This window comes from Balearica regulorum, chromosome 8, assembly GCF_011004875.1.
Source record: "Balearica regulorum gibbericeps isolate bBalReg1 chromosome 8, bBalReg1.pri, whole genome shotgun sequence".
NCBI lineage: Eukaryota > Metazoa > Chordata > Aves > Gruiformes > Gruidae > Balearica > Balearica regulorum.
The window spans coordinates 27,178,131-27,195,061 of NC_046191.1; the positions used below are offsets into that span (position 1 = coordinate 27,178,131).

Sequence of the window (16,931 nt, forward strand, 5' to 3'; positions counted from 1 at the left end):
CAACGATTAGGTCATCACGACAGTGCTGGTTGCAGGGGCCGGTAGGAAACTGCAGCACAGCCCAGGCTGCTCCTGTTGGGATGGGGGACATCCAGCACCCAGCACGGGGCTCAGGGCAGGCAGCCCACACACAGACGGGCAGCAGAACCTGCCAGCACTCTGACGTGCACTAGAAGTGTTTGACCAACCTCTTGCAAAACCTCTGTCTCCCCTGCAGCTCCCCGGGGCCCCACAGAGCCTGCGGTAACGGGGTGAACCAGCAGAGCCTGCGGTAACGGGGTGAACCAGCAGCCCCCAGCCAGGAGCATCCCTGCACCCTCTGCCCATGGGGCTGAGAAGGGAGAAGGGGTCTGCAGCCTGCCCGCAGCCCTGGGAGCTCGATGCAAGATCCTGAGCACCGCTTCGTGCGCGCAGGGAATTGCAGAGGCAGCGACAGACTGTGAGCTGAGTCCACGGCAGAGAGCCAGAGCCAGCCCCAGCCCCGCAGCGCCTCGGGACGTGGGGAAGGTCTGTACTTCGGGTCTCTCCTGCGGAAGCAGTGAGGAAATGTTTGCGGCATGTGCAGCCGAGCGCAGAGACTATTTAGGCGCCCAGCAGAGTCCCGGGCGCTGCTAATGGGCTCCTAGCAAGGGGGATGTCTGCGAGGATGACGGCTATCACCTAGCGAAGGCTCCTTGCTGGGCAAGATCCCAGCTTGAGCCCGAGGCGCCGCAGGTCAGATTGCTGTGCTAATCCGTTCCCCACAGGTGTCAGTCAGCAAGGAGCAGCGTGGGAAGACAGTGACTCTGCAGACCACCTCTGCCAGGCTCCAGGACCCTCATGTCACTCCTGCCTCCGCCCTCGCAGAGTACCTGGGACATCCAGGTCATCCCCGTTCCTCTCGCTGTCTCCGTCCTCCTGCCCGTCCGCGTTCTGCTGGGTGTGCTGCAGGCTCAGCTTGTGGCAGACCTCGAACGCCTGCCCCACAGTCCGCACAATGCGCATGGCTTGGCTCTGCGGGGGGCGAGGAGAGGAGCGTAACCTCAGCTGCCCCTGCCCGGTGCCCTCCCCAGCCTGGCACAGCTCTCGGGGGTCTCTGCGCTGCCGCAGAGACTGAGCACGGCCACAGGCACCAGAGCTCAGATCACCGCAGCGCTCTGGGCTGGTGCTGCGGCGCAGCGCCAGGGGGTCCTGCCCCAGCTGCCCCACCGAGACCCCACGACGGCATGATGCACAGCCCAGCATCTTTACCTTCTTCTTGGATTTGAAGACGTTGCACCTGAAGACATTGCTAGACCCATCCCTGGCAATGTAGCTGAAGATCTTTAGGTCCTGGGAGTCGTGCGACACATAGAATATCCTGCAAGGACAGAAAGGAAAGGAGGACGTCAACACACACATTACCCACATGCCCAGGAGACTGCCAAGGCCACAGCCCGCGCTTCTCAGGGCACGGGGTGCTGGCAGATGCTCAGCCTCTGCAGCGCATCCCTGCTAAAGCCCATCAGAAATTTTTTTGGCAGTAATTTTGCCTCAGCTGGGAAAATTAGCCTGCTGACTCAGCAGCAGCAAGCATTTTGCGAAGGCAGCGTGGGGCTTTCTCTGCTGAGCCCCCAGGGGCAGAGCCAGAGGCCCAGGAGCCCTCCAAGGACCGACAAGAGCAAACCCCGCTGGGTCTCCTGCCACCCCCTCCCCAGCACGGCTGGGGCCCTTTCTCGCTCCCGTTTGACTTCCCGGGACACAGACGCCCTGTGCTCTTAGCTTTTGCCAACAAGATGGATGAAGAGAGCTGGGGACTTTCGGAGAGCACAGCAAGCGAGGGGAGCTGCCCTCCGCAGGGACAGCAGCAGCTCTCCACGGTCGGCCCCCAGCACGGCGCAGCGTGGGATAAATGGCACTGTGGAGCCACCCAAGCCTCCGTCCTCTCACCGGGCAGGCTTACCTATAGATGGGATCATGCATAACGAGCATTTTGTTCTCATCCCAGGCCCATTCTTTTTTCTGCAATGAAAGAAGCTGAAAATGAGTACGTCAGACGCTGCCCTTGAGATCAAGGACAGGGCAGAGACAGTCCAGGGACAGATCCGGGAAGTTTTTCTCTCAGCTCTGCTACTGCTCCCCTGCAACCCTTTGCTGAGGGCCACGTCCTGCTGGAGACCAGCGATGTTCTACATCACCTCCAACGGGGCCCCCCAGGCTCTTCTACACCCACATCAGGACTGGCTCTGCCACCCTGCAGGACGATGGCTCGTCCATGGCTGATCCCAGCCCATCCCTCCCTCTCCCAGCCCACCGGAGTTTCCCAGAAGTTCAAGGACGCTGCAGGTCCCTGCACTGCGAGGGGAGGGCTCCCGCTGCAGAGGCACTGCTGCCCCAGGGACCAGGGCTGCCTACCTTCTTCTTCTTCTTCAGAATGACCTTCACGCCATCCACTGACACGATGAGACTCACTTTCTTCTTCTTGATATTCTTGGCTTTAAACTCATACTACAGGGTATGGAAGAAAACAGATGAATTAGCCTTCCCGTGCCAGGAAAGCCCCAGGGAGGGCTGCAGAGGCTCCGACTGGAAGGGATGAGAGGGACATGGAGAGATTTCCCAGACCCCATGTGCCTCCCTGAGCACATGCCTGCATCAGCCCATCCCTGCCAGGACAGGAGAGGGGACCTTTTTGCCCCCAGCGTCCCCGTGCTCAGCACCCAGAGGAGCACACCCTGTAGCAATCCAACTCCTGGATGGGGATAACGCTTTGCTCAGCCCAGGATGCTGTTGGAAACGTTAACTTGTTCTTCAAAGGCGCTCGCTCTGCCCCTCCGAAGGGCCGTACCTCCTCGGAGAGGGACCGCCACCTCCCCAGCCCTGCCAGCCCCCGGGGCTCCGCAGCCCGGCTGGGATTTGCCCCGCTGGCTTGTGGCCATTGCTGAGCTCTGGTAAGGGAAATGGCTTTTCAAGTGAGGCTTTTTTTGGGCTCAGTATAAAACTGAAGATGATTGCTGAGGACTCTGCGAACCTCTCCAGGGGAGATGGGATAATGCAATTACTCACTTCAATTAGAAGTCACTGGACAGGAAAAGAACCCCACAGGAACTTACAAAGATCAGTGACTAAACACAAAGCTCTGGTCCAGCCCGGGGAGAGAATGAGATCCCCCAAAATCCAGCCACTTTTGCATTTAAAGCTGTGCAGGCGGGGAGTGGGTGGCAGGGGAATAGGCTAGATGTGCCATTTAGGCTGAGTAGCCTCCTGCTGTGGGATTTTTGGGGAGTCCCATAACCGCTCTACCACGGATGCACCCACATCAGGTACCTGGTGTGCTGGTCCCACACGCAGGGTGCTGTGCACAGCCGTGGGGACGGATCCTCTGCACCCGCCCAGCGGCAGCGAAGCCCAGCATCCTGCACCTCGCACGCCCAAGGAAGAGGAATTTAATTAATCCCCTCATTATTTCGCCAGTCTCTCTGCAGAGGGAGCACAGGGCAGGCGCCCCGATGCAAAGCCCTGCCTCCGGTCCGCGCCGAGCCTCGGCGTGGCATTTCCAGCACCGCATGATGTATTAACTTTGGCAGCTGGAGCCAGCAGGCAGAAAAAGCTGCTAGCCCTGACCTGCGATCCAACGATAAAAGGCCTGAAAGTACAATTCCTCAAAGCTGTTTCACAGTCGCCGATGGGGACGGGAGATACAGATGAGTCAGGCAGCAGTGGGGGGAATGCAGCTCTGCCCGCCCCAGTGCACAGACCCGGCAAGCCTGCCCACTCCAGGGCTGAAGCCATGGTGATGGGCTGGAGAAAGCAGAGCTCAGGCTCCCACCATGCCTACAGCCAGCCTCAAAATCCCCGGCACGTGCCCATATGCTGCTTGCAGGGCTTGTTCCTCACGGAGGAGGGTCTCATCAGAGTCCCCGATCAAAGAACCCACTGGGGTGGGTTTCCAAATCCCATCTCTCATATTCCCCTTCCCCATCGTTACGAGCAGATGTGCGACTGCATCCAAGAGCCCCCTCTCTGCACCTTGCTAAGACACCAGACTGGTACGGAGATGACAGCAGTGATCTGGTACCTAACACTAAAGAAATGTCTTGATTTAGCTCTGAAAAGGTGAGCTCCAGCCCAGCTACCTTGGAGTAATTAACCCAGCACCTTCTGAAGCTCTGCACACAATTTTTTCCAGGAGCCATGGGCTGAGCAGGATGCTCTCCACAGCACCCAGAGCGACCGCACGGCACCTTGCAGAGCTGCAGCCTGATTTATTGGTCCTAACGATCATTGATTATAAACATCAAGTTGCACTTCCGAGCTGCTGAAGCCATGGGGTTTCTATTCTGGGCCACCCCAAGCGCTAATTAACGTGGGCTTGGAAGAGACAGCAACCCTGAACAATATCCCAGGGTTAGAAGGACTATTTTTAGCCTGGTTTTTGGGTGAGTAACAGCCCCAGCACACCAATGCAGACAGGCCAGGATGTTTCAGCAAAGATTCTACCCAGCCCCGGCATACGTTTTGGGGACCGGACCGATGCAGAGCTCCTCGGAGAGGCTTCCACAGTGCCCGGCTGCAGGCAAAGCATTCCGCCCGGGCTCACCCCGAGCCTGGCAGAGCGCAGCGCCACGGGGAAACAGGTTTTGCCTCTGCCGTGCTGAAGCCGAAGTCTCCTCACGCTGACGGCTCACGGCAAAACTCCAGCAAGAACCAACGGGAGCAAAGAGGTCAAATTCTCAGAAGGGTCGACTGGCCGGATTTGTTAAGCCTTTCCCTAAATCCAGGCCTTTATCCCGACGCAGCGGCGAGACCCTAGCTGCCTTGCAAGTCAGAGCCATGCGCTGAGAGAGCTGTTGCACAGCCTGCCCCAACGAGAGCTCGTTACCGCAATCACTGCAAGTCCAGATACATTTCCCATGCAACAAAGCGCAGCTCTAGCCAATAAAACGCTAATGAACTCATGCCCACTGGGGATCTAATGAAACGCTAACCGTAATTTAATAACAAATTAGCAAGGAAGAGGATTCAATAAAACGGCAATTCAGCCGAGCTGCCTCTCACATCCCCGGGCTGCGCGGGGCAGGCACGCCGAGTCCCGCAGGCCAGGAGATGCATTGCTGATTTTGAGAGGCTTTCAAATTTGAGTTTGGGTAAATAGGTTCAAGGAAGGAGGGAAAGCACCCAGGAAAGACAGGCAGCAGGCCAAACCGAGAGGCAGCACGTACTGCTCCACAGAGCCTGGCACGCTGTTGGCGCGCCGCTATCCCCCTGCGCACGGCCGCAGCGTGCAATTTGCTCTGCCTTGTTCACAAGGCTCATATTCAGCAAACCAGAGCGATCTCACCCCGAGCAGTAGCTCTGGCTAGGGTCAAAGGGAGCACGAGGTTTGCGCAGTTCCTCTAAGTGAGTTTTGAGCCACAGAGACCGTAAGGGATGAACCCAAAACTGCGCAGGGCAGAATCTGCGCTCAGACCTGCCGGCTCACGGCGCAGCAGTTCACGTTGGCAGTGACAGCAGCTGCCCCGCTCAGCCCCGCTCAGTGCCCTGCCGTGCCGGGATGCTGCTCGCTGGCTACGGCAGGAGAAAGGCATGTCCCACCACAAGTCCTTGCGCACCCCAGCAAGCCCCTGCAGCTCCCGGGAAGGCAGCGGCTGATGGTCGCAGTCAGCCCGGTGAGGCACCAGCGCCCTGGCTCTCCCCAGCTCAGGACGGGTAGCTGGCCCTATGCTACCTCCTCGGACTTCTCCAAGGTGATGACAAATGCTTTCCATTAGCAGAATACAGATGCCAGTATGAGCTTTTTGTTCTTGGAGACTGCTGGATGTCTCAGACGGTCTCACTGACGTGTTGCACGTTGGCAGGACCTGCCCTTGCTAATGCCTGCCCTGCAAGCCCATTTACTTAACGGGGCCACGGAAAACCTCTCTCTGTATGACTGATCAGGACCTCCCTGGCTTGTAGCTATTCTCGACCACGGCTCTGTCTGCCCTGGGCACAGAGATCTGCCGGGTCTGCCCACGTTCGTCAACATTCCTCCTTCTGCTGTGTGTCTGGAGAGAGAAAGCTTGAGAGAGATGCAAAGCATTAGGGTTTTAGCTTCCCCTGTTGCTGGGAGGAGACCGGGGGTGATGGCAGGGTTGGAAATGCCACCAAAGAAACCCTGAGATGCTCTGCACAGCCACAGCAACTGCCGCCGCATCCAGAACCAGCGGGCAATGGCTGACCCAGAAGAGAAGAAAACCGGCACGTTTCCGAAGACACTGGACCAACGTCACGCAACCCCGGCTGGGAATACATCCTGCATCCCCAAAGGCGCGCTAAAAATCACCCCATCCTGCTAACGAGCTTCTCACTGAGCCAATACAAAATTGCGTGCGTGGCAAAGCAAAAATGAGGTTTCTCAAAGCCACCAGCATGGGACCCGCTCTGCTGCCGGGGGGCGGACAGGGATGCTCGGCGGAGCTTTGCTGCCCATCGCGCCAGCAGCAATCGGAGCGCCTCTGTAATCGGGTGCAGGCACCTGGGTGACAGCAATTCACCTCGCGCTCTCTGGGTACCGCGTTCTGATTTTAGGTGGAAAACCAGGAGAAAAACCACATTTCCCTCTGTTGAGGGAACCAGGATGATGAGCTCAGCTACCGACGGCTCCAGCTTGGAGAGCGGAATCCCAGCCTACTGTTTAATAAAGAAGTGATACAGAAATAATTATCCAGCTTGGGATCAAGGAAGGAAAGAGGATTTCTGCAACTTCCCTGGGATCCCCTTTGGTTTCACACCACGTAGCATTTCACCGTAGCACTTAAAACTAACTAAATGGTGTAACGGTCAGAGGAGCTTTCCTGGCCTTCAACCCAGGTAATTTGCCCATCTTGGGCATGATTCTGGATCTTTAAATATCTGTAATAATCCTACAAGTCTGGGTTAATGATTTTAATTCTAGGCTATAGCAATGTGGCAATCCCAGATGATAGATAAGAAATAATTTTAGGGAAATACACAGGAAATGGAAAGAGCAACAGAGAAACCTGCCTGCTCCTGGACTTGCACAGCTCCGCAGTCAGTCTCCAACTGAAGCTCTAAGCATTCTACTAACATTTTTAAGCAGAGATTAAAAATGGACATCTGAGATATGCCGAAGTTAAAAAAATTATTCAAGGAAAAAAAGTAAACATGGTCTCACTAATGAACAATAAGTATTAGATCACTCATAAACACCAACCAGCTAAGATGTAAATAAAGATTATCCCTTAATTTTACACTGCTCACAAGAAAACATGTTCATCTTCTCAATTAGAAAAGAAACATCTATTTCCTGAGAGCACGAGCCTTAGCATTGACCTCAGGTTAGCGGGAGTCTATTTTCAACATCTGCCTTTTATGCAGAGTTCACTATTTAAATAGCTTTAGATGGAAAATAAAGCCAGCTGGTGTATGCATCATTGCACAACACATTCCTACTGGCAGAGTATGAAAATTGCCCTTTCTGGAAAACAGAGTAACATATGTTGCCTAATAGAGAGCGCATGTAACCTTGTCAGCTTAGAGTAAAATTATATATGAATCCGAGTGCGATGGGTATGTGTGAAAATCATGGAAAACTCGGCGTCCTTAGAAACGCGTCATCCATTCCTGTCGCGCTGTTTCTACACGGTAAAAGTGTAAGAAAACTTGTAACCACACACTGCATGTCAGGTTAGGCAGACGAGACGCTAAAGAGGAGAAACGCCTTGCTAGATTCATCGTCCCCCCACATTCACAAGCACCTGAAGAAGGTTAACCTGAATAAAAACGCCCTCGCTTCATTCCAGCCCATCTAAGCTGCAGCAGGTACAGATTTAAGCCTGCCCAACAGCACTCTCCATCAGTAAGGGATGGAACCAGGAATGCTCTACGGTCAGATTGTGCCAGCAGAATACAGATAAACAGAATTTTTTTAAATGGAAGTTCCCCTAAATGTCCCTGTCCCCTTCCATCCTCTATCCCCCTCCTCCTCAAAAAAAAAAAGGGGGGGGGGCAGTTTACAAGCTTGTACTGGAGAAAGCAGTGGTCTGAGAATTCAATTAATAGGGAAAAAGCAATTTCCAGAAAACTCATTGCTACTCTGCTAGCTCGGGAGGCAGGAGAAAAAAATCTGCTATAAGAAAAAGCATAGAAGGGGATGTACTTTTTGCCAGAAAACTAAATATCTTTGTGTTTGTACAGAAAGGACATGAAACTCTTCAGCAAAGCCAGATCCCACAGAGCCACCTTTGCCGAACGCGAAGGGCTGGCTGGCAAGGACGCGAGCAGCCCGAGCTCCGACCTCTGCCTGCCGCGATGCTCCTGCAGCTCTCCCTCCCACGGCTCCCGCAGCCTACTTCATCCCGGGAACGACACCGCAAGCGCCGGGTTGGCACAGTCCCTGGCACGGCGCCGGAAGCCGGTGCCTCCCTCCCCTGGCACCCTGCGGCAGCTCCTCCTCGCAGCTGGCCGGCACAGCAGCTAATAAAATACCTTTAGAGTTAGACTTTAACCCAAGGTTGGCTCAGGCTAATGAAAAGACGTGGCAGACTAGCAAAGGCTTTCCCAGCACTTTGCGGGGAGAAGCAGTCCTGTTCTCTTGACGAAGAATTAACTCATTACAAAATGACAGCTGAGCAATCAGCACAGGCTCCACGGCTCCAAGAATTAATGACCGGGGGGAAGAAACCACGTACCTCACAATTTCTGCTGCTGAAAATGCAAGGAATGAAAGTAAATCTCAGAAGCGTACAGGAGATCAGGCGTAACCTGCAGGAGGGAAGCCTGAGAAACCTTGCTGGGATCCTAACAGCAGTAATTGGGGGGGAACGGCAAACAGCAGCACTGTGCAGGGGACCACGATTTCGCTTTACTGAACCGCCCAAGGAAACGGCACCGGCGCCGGTGCCCTCGGAGGACTCACAGCCGCCTGTGCGGAAAAGGGACCCGGATTGGGACATGGCTCTTTCCTGACCAGGGGTGCCACGCTGCCCCAGGGATGGGCACGGAAAGCAGGGAGCGGAAGGAGCAGGAAGGCAGCACCCGGTGCCTGCTAGCCCCTCGTGGGGTAAACAGCACCCAGAGCTCAGCGCTGGGAGCACACCACAGCCAGGAACACCTCTACTCTCATCCGGCGCTTTGCTAACAGGAGGACGAGCGCGACTTCCAGTGCTGGAGGGGCTGCACCACACTGAGGTGGGCAGCGCAGCGAGCACAGGACTGCGACACGCCTGCGTGTCCTCCGAACCAGCAGTTTCTTGGGCCAAAAGGCCGGGAAAGCCCACATCTAGGCAAGGCGCACACTGCGCCCAGCCTGCCGGGTGCCGAGGTGGTGCGCGCTGGGGCTGGCGGCACGCGTATGGGATGCATCAAAGGCAACCGTGCCTGCGAAGGACAGGCAAGCTGCAAGGGCACCGTGCAGGATGAGCCGGAGACGTTGTTAGAATCACGCAGCACAAGCCCAGGCACACTTATGTGGGCAAGGAAGAGGCACAGAGAAAGGCATCCCGCATGAGCTTCAGCATGGAGCGCTGGCCGTCCAAGAGGAGCCTAACCGTTTCAGCTGAACGAGAGAGCATGACCAGTATCTCAATACAGTGGCAGAAAGAAAAGAACGCTAGAGAGGAAAAGGGAATTGTGCTTTGGCACAACAGCAAACAGATGCAACCTGGCCAGGAGTAGCCTTGCGGGTCAGAAGAGAGTCCCCGACCACCCGAGCCGCACGGGGCTGGGAATATCGGGGTGGTTTCCAGCAGGCGGCTGGGCACAGTCTGCCACACGGCAGGGAACGGTGGCAGCCACTGTCCCGAGAGCCCGGCTGTCAGGTGGGAAGGCAGCAGAGAGCCGGGGTCCTGCCGGCAGGGTAGCCAGGCGTGGAGCATCGCTCCCTCCTGCCGCCCTCGCTGCGGGTTGCTGCCCTGAAAGCAGAAAGGCACCTGCCAGCCTGCCCGGCCCGCATCTCCAGTGTGCATCGCCCCAGCTCTACTGGGGCAGCAGCAGATGTCGGGGGACAAAGCAGCCAGAAAGTGGGACACCTCCCAGGAGGATGGTCAGCTTCATCCTAGAGGCATTTCTGAACAAGGCTTCACAATAGCTGACAGTCCACTGTTTCTGGGCTGCGCTTTAAGCCCACAGGGGACTCAAGCTTGCTGGAGGGGAGCACGCCGGAATACCTGCTTAGCCTGCTAACCTGATCAGCAATAAATGGACTAAAGCCCATTTTTAGAAGACTGCCTTAAGCTGCCCTACCAAAGCGCTGTGCTGCTGCCTGCGTCTATCGAGGACTCCCCTTTGCCGCGGGCAGGCGATCCCATTGCGGCTCCAATGAGGACGCGTTACCACCCCAATTCCCACGTGCAGCTGTAAGGTACGTGCCCAGCCGTGGCCATGCCCACGCACCAGCAGGGTGCTCGCCCGTGGGATGCCAGCCGCATCTCTCCCTGCTCCCTCCTGGGGCTGCGAAATGAAGAGGCAAGGACAGTGGGGGGATTTGGGGATCCCTGCAGCACGGTCACTTTGCTTGCGCTCCCCTCTCCTGCTGCCAAAATGTGAGACAAAACCAGCCTGCCATGCTCATGTCCGCAGAGGGGACGGCTCCCATCATGGGGCACGGAGTCACAGAGATGTTCGGGGGCAGGACCAAGGTTCCCACTGGCTCCATCAGCAAACCGCTGGCACGGCATGGGCAAACACGCTGGACACACGTCTGCCACCCTGCCAGTTCGGGTTTGAGCTGCTCCTCAGGCCTGAATTTCCCACGTCATCCTGTCCACAGCCCAGTGCTGGTGGTTCTGCCAGTAGCTAGACTTTAACCAAAGAGCATGGTAATTTGGAAGGGGTGGAGGACTCTTGAACTATTGGATGCTCGTTCTTGGGCTTAACGATGCTTTTTAAAACTCTTCCACAGTTCCTCAGAAGTTTGCATTTGCACATATGCGAAAATACGGCTCTGAGGTGCATGCATTCATCTGAAATAAGATATGATTTTGGTTCGTACTGACAAGGTCAGTGCCTATTTTCTCATCCAACTTCGAGTTTAATTTTGGTAACCGTCTGTGATGGTCGCGAGTACTGATGGGTATAAATGGGAATCAGTCTAAAAATACCCATGTTGTGAGAGCAGAGGAGCAGAGTTAAGGTTGCTGCTTTGAAACAATCCGTGGATCAGAGCATACCCATTTATCACATAAAATATGTTTTCCAAAAACATTGAATATTTCACAATAAATTCCTTCTGCTCGGTTTGCTATTTCCTACCAGTATCAGAGAGCTGCCTGGATCCGCTTCCTCCAACCTCCTCTCACTACCTCCAAGTTTCACGAGCTGAGCTGCCAAACTGGGACACATACACAAGCCATCTTCAGTCTAAGCAGTTTTCACAGGAATCTCAGAGAGCTCAGAACTAGTAACAAATTAAATCAATATCAATCATAAGGTTAAATGGATAAAGTTCCTCTAGGTAACACCTTATTCTCACCTCCCCTTTTGCAGACTTCCATTTACAAGATGATTTTCTTCCCTTATAAGAAATCCTTAGGGGATTCACACTTCCCTGTCCCAGTCTTAAGGGTCTTTGGTTTTGTTTTTTAAACCTTAAAAACAGAGATTTAGAGGAGATCTGAGATACATCAGTATATCCTCCCCTCTCAAGACAGCTTGCAGCCGCTCCGCATGCCACGGATGCCCAGCGCTGTGCGGGGAGATGGGATGCGGTGGCACAATGCACGCACGGGATGCAGCCGGCGCTGCAGGAGCAACACGTCCCAGCAACATCCCCCAACTCCACCCAGCAGCGCATCAAAGCCAAAAACAGGTCCCTGTGCACACGCTATTGTTCACTGGGGCTTAACTAATACCAAGCTTACAAGAGAAAGCCGGGGACCCTGTCGCAGCACAGCAGCGACGGCTCCGAGTGGGAGCGACTGCTTGTGGGCTGGAAGAAACAACGCCTCTCAGCCAGGCGTGAAGGTCGGTGCAGACGGTGCCACAGCCTTGAAAACATCTCTGAACCCCTTTCACAAATCCAAAGAAGTCATAACAGCATGGACCGGACCTGCGTGGGAGACGGCGAGCTCCTGCCCGCCTTCACACGCTGCCATCTCCAATGAACCAAGTGCGGCGTGTGCGAATTAACCGGTGCGTGGGTGCGTACGGGATACTGGTTGAACTGGTTGTAAAAATACCCAGGCTTTGAGCTGCTCCCTTCAGTTAATGAAAACAAGGAGCGGGCTCTGTGCGCATCTGCAGGCACTGCTGTTGCACTGCTTTTCGCAGCCCTGGAGAGGCGAGACAAGAGATGAGCTGTACGCGTTTTAATATTTACCACCTGTTGCTAAAAAAAAAGCAGAAGCACATTCCTTGGAAACCCCACATCTGACTGGAATTTGTGGTATTTTTAATTAGATACGCATTGGTTCGACCTATGCAGACAACGGCAGCGAGCGCACAAGCGGTTTGGTGATGGCTCCTTGCACTTGCCCTTTGAAGCGGGTAGGAAGGTACAAGAGCCTAGAAATGGCCTCTACTCATCCGGGCTAGAGCGGGTTTGAACCCGTGTGGTAGCCAGAGCTCAGCTTAAGGAAAAGCATGGCCATTTGCAGCAGTTTAGTCATGCCCGTTTACAGCATTCCCTAATTAAACTCCTGCCTCTTTTCTGGCGCAGGCAAGACCCGATGCCCTGGGGACCCCGGGCACCTTCCTCCACCCCAGCAGGAAAACAAAATTCCTGTACTCCAGATTAGCTTTCTTCCCCAAACGCTTTCTTTCTAAGACAGACCCTACCTCAAGGCAGCTGAGATCACCCCCACCCGCGCGGAGGGGGCCGGAGGCAGGGCTGACACCGCAGAAGAGCGCAGAGTCACCCCAAATCCACCCCCAGGGCAGGTGACAAAGAGAGGGGCACCACAAGAACATACCCACGCAGCGCTTCAGAAAGGCGGCAGCTCAGCAAAGTGAGCCGAATCAGAACACGGCGAGATTTACGCCCCGAGTTGTGAAATGCTGGACTTAATTTTGGTGGTTTTTTTACTGCTCTCTCCCACAGTTGCATAAAAAGCTTGAGTAAGACCAGTTGAGAAGGCAGATGAGAATAGCCGAGCAGAAGAGCAATGACAAACTGAAGGCAGGCAAGCTGGTAATACTGTAACTAAATTAGCAATTACGAAATTCAGACAATTAATAAAGAATGAATGAGCAGCAGCATTAAACGCTTAGCATGTCTGAAACAAGGCAGACCTGGTGGGCTCATTAGATGCCAGTGGTGCTCACCAATGTTTCTGGGTTGTAACCGGAGAAAAAAGGTAATTTATTCATATCACATTTCTTTCATGGTTCCTATTCAGCAGTAACTAATGCAGGTATTAAAAATCATTCACTAAATTCTACATGTTAAAGTCAACAAGTCCAAATAATGTCCTTTAAAGGGTTAAAGAAAGAATTATATAGACTCAGATCCTTGAAAAAATTCCAAGCTAACAGAAGTTTGAAGATTTTAGGTGGAGTTAGAAAGCAGCCAATACAGGACTTAACACTGGGGAAAAGGACTGCAGTACAACTCGGCACCGCACTAGTTCTGTGCACGTTGAGCTCTTAAACTATCTCAATGGAATTAAAAGCGCACTTCGCAAAGCTATTAGGCTGGCTAAAAAACTTAGAGAATACATTGCCGTTTCCCCCTTTGCATGCATTTTGACAAAAATGTTCTCTAAAGTGACCACAGAGCCCAGATCAAGGGGCTGAAATCCACCTCACCGGTGGAGTCCCAAATGATGCAGCGACAGACAGACAGATGACAGAATGCCACCGTGCTTCCAGGAAACCCCACAGCAAGGGGCACACAGCAATGCTCATTTTTATGCGGGTCTGGAAGAAACAAACAAACAAAAAAGAGTATTTGCTGTCTAGGTCAAGTGTACAGGAATTTGGCATCTACTCATTTCAGGTTGATTTTATACGGCATTGGCCAAGCAGCCTCCCAAAGGAAAAAGGAACAGAAGCTGCATCCGCAAGATGGAGAAAAGCATCCTAAAAAACCCCTGTAGACATTGAAAGGTGTCATCCCAGTGGAAAGGACGCTATGAAGAGAGCGTGGTCCTGGGTACATGAGCAGGGCAATGTGTAGCAAAATAGAAAGGTGACATTATCTCAAAACATAGCACTGTTGAAATCGCTACTGATATAATCCATCCCAGCATAGCACGGGCTGCTTCAAAGAAGCAACAGAAAAGAGTTTAGAAAACAGCAACAAGAACGTGAGGCAGGTTTCCCACGCTCCTAAGTCCCAGAGGTTAAAACAAGCTCTTTCTATTTAGCTAATCCAAAGAGTAGGCTAGGAGGGGACTTGTCCGCAGCTCAGAGCTGGGACTCGGGGAGAGCTTCCTCACGTCGAAGGCTCTTTGACGTCAGGCAAGTGCAGAAGATCGACTAGCTGGGAGTTGAAGTTGGATCCATCCAAACCACAGAAAGATCCGTCTATTTTCACAGAGAGATTGGTGAGATCTGCACCCCAAATCATGCTCACCACCAGCTTTGGGTCAATTACTCTGGATTTCTCTTTTTTTTTTTTTTTTTTTTTAATATTGAGGATTTTTTAGTGTTTATGTAGAGGTCAGCAGAGATGTGCTCTTTGTGTTTCCAGTACTGGAGAGATACACACACATTCCCGAAGTTCCCGGGGATCAGGGAGCGTTTGAAGGAGTCCAGACCAACCCCATCCGTCATGTTAAGAGGGAGTAAGAAGATGTCATTGGAGCAAAATGCCAAAACAAAACTGGAGGCTTTGGAGGGAAAGAGATGGCTCTCTATAACGCATATCACTATTGCAATCCAAGAACAACAATGTAAAACATCACAGGTGGGGCTGTTTTCAGTTAAAGAGTTAAGCTGAAATTTAACCATCTTTGCTGAAGTTTCTTGTGGTGAACACCCACTTCAGGCAGATTTCTGCAGTTTCTGCTGAAACGGATCAGCAGTTTCCATAGGAAAGCATATGGCAAGGAGAACTGGTTTGGTTGGGGTTTTTTCCCCACCATGTTAAACTCATGCTGGTGAAGACCAAGCAACAGATTAAGAATCATTAGGATCCTCGTTCTCCATCAGGGAAGCCTGGCCTGGGAAGGAAACATTTTCTTCTCTGAAAATTCATCCAAATTTGGCTACATTCTTGATCTAGAGTCTTCCTCTGGGCAGATTTCACTGCAGCCTGGGAAAGTCCAATCCATCCAAAAATCCCAGCTGAAGCACATCCCTTCACACACCAACTATCGCCACAGGGACACCGGCACAGCCGGGAACCGCGTCCGTGCCGAGAAGCGGCAGGCCCTGTGCGGCTGTCGCAGCCTGCCCGCGGGGCGAGGAGGTGCGGGCAGGAGGAGGCAGGGGCCTCCCAGGGCCTTCATCCTGCTCTGTACACCACAGCCCTTCTCCGCTGGGACTGGGAGAGCGCTCGGCTCCTTTATCTCGTTCTCGGCTGCGCTTGTTGTTCTGCCGTCCTACAATAGCACATCCTTTCCTCCAGCTCCCTAATTAAACAAGATCCATTCCGCAGACCAGCTCAGACAATAGTTTTTGCAGCCTCTCCTCTTAAACAGATGTGATCCCTTCCTCCGCTCCCCCGCGCCGCAGGAACACGCTGTAACACACACCGCCTTACAGCTCTCACGGCCACCGAGCCCCGTGCCAAAATCCTTCTCACCTTGCCGCAGGCTGCGAGGCAGGCAGGCTCTGACGCTGCTCTTCCCCCTCGGCCATTTGGTGTACAGCATCACCTGGAACAAACCTTCCTGCTGCACCAAGCCAAAACCACCAAGAATTAATTTTAGCACTGAAGAAACTGGGGCACGTGGCATTCTTTTAATTTTTTTTTTTAATTTTTTTTTTTTTTTTTTTGCAAGGCTGCAGCTCTGTGCTTTCCCCTGATGTGATGCAGCAGAGGAGAACACTTTGACAAATTAAATCAAGGGGTCCTTGGCTTTTGAGGACCGGCAGAGCAGCACAAGAGCAGAAAGGATCATACACAAGAGTAGAATTTAAAGTGTTGACTTCGGCTTAGTTCGATTATAATTCAGCCTGGTTCCCTGGGCAGGGATGCCTCCCTCGGAAGGAGTCTGACAAGTCACTTAGTCTCCCCGTGTCTCAGTTTCTCATCCATAAAACAGATATTAAATATTGCTTGACTCTCTGACCTGCTGCTTGTGAGTTTTTTTTACTTTTTGCTCTCCTTTTCCTAAGCTATTGCTCCCCTTAATGAGAGAGCAAGAGCCAGGTATCACCTCTGGACACGCTCAGGTCTGGCTGGAAGAGGCAGCTGCCCACACGGCTGCCTGCATCTCTTCTGCTCAGGTCCATGCAACATCGCGTCGGTGGTCTGCACAAAGGGAACGTTTGGACCCCACTCCATCCTAAGAGTAAAAAGCTGCCACAATGGCAGCAAACTGATGAAAGCCCTGATTTATTTTAAAAAATGCAGGAAAATCCCACGTTGCGGTAAACCAGAAGAAAAAAACCCCTCCAAGTAAAAGCAATGGCATTGGTGTGAGGAGACACAAACTCAAGGGGATTGGAAAAGGGGAACGGGTCCAGCTCCCCACTGCGCTGACCGGGAAACTGCTGGGAGATGCCAGGACGAGTTGCAGACCCCAAAATAAGCCACACCTCAGCGTACCCCTCTCAATCCCATTTTCTGTAATGTTCCTCCCCTCAACAGTCTCTCAGGTGCTCCACGAGCTTATTCTTATGCACAGTTAGGAACTTACTCCAAAACGCAAAGCTAAGTGGAAACGGTTACCTTTGCTGGCAGATTTCTGGAAGTGGAAGAGACTGTCACCTCTTGGTGACAGCGACGGGGCTGGAGGGCACCGAGCTGGGCGTGTTACGGCTGGTGGCACCGAACACAGCCCCTTCCCTGGATAACAGCACTCTCTGCAGAGGCTTATGCAAATTAGAGGGTCAGGCAATCAAAGGCGGCTCTGTCACCTTGC

General features: G+C 53.3%; 1 protein-coding gene across 6 annotated transcripts in view; it reads right to left on the bottom strand.

Annotated features, from left to right (window-relative positions):
- The window catches only part of NOS1AP (nitric oxide synthase 1 adaptor protein), a 46,357-nt gene that overhangs the window by 12,859 nt on the left and 16,567 nt on the right, over positions 1-16,931 (bottom strand). For 3 of the 6 annotated variants that reach the window (XM_075760208.1, XM_075760205.1, XM_075760209.1), the window contains exons 3-6: positions 2,374-2,466; positions 1,922-1,995; positions 1,231-1,339; positions 852-993 (exon numbers count right to left, since the gene is read on the bottom strand). In XM_075760208.1, the coding sequence (XP_075616323.1) occupies positions 852-993; positions 1,231-1,339; positions 1,922-1,995; positions 2,374-2,466 (418 nt within the window). The remainder of the gene's footprint in view (positions 1-851; positions 994-1,230; positions 1,340-1,921; positions 1,996-2,373; positions 2,467-16,931) is intronic. The other 3 variants (XM_075760207.1, XM_075760206.1, XM_075760210.1) reach the window with 1 other exon arrangement.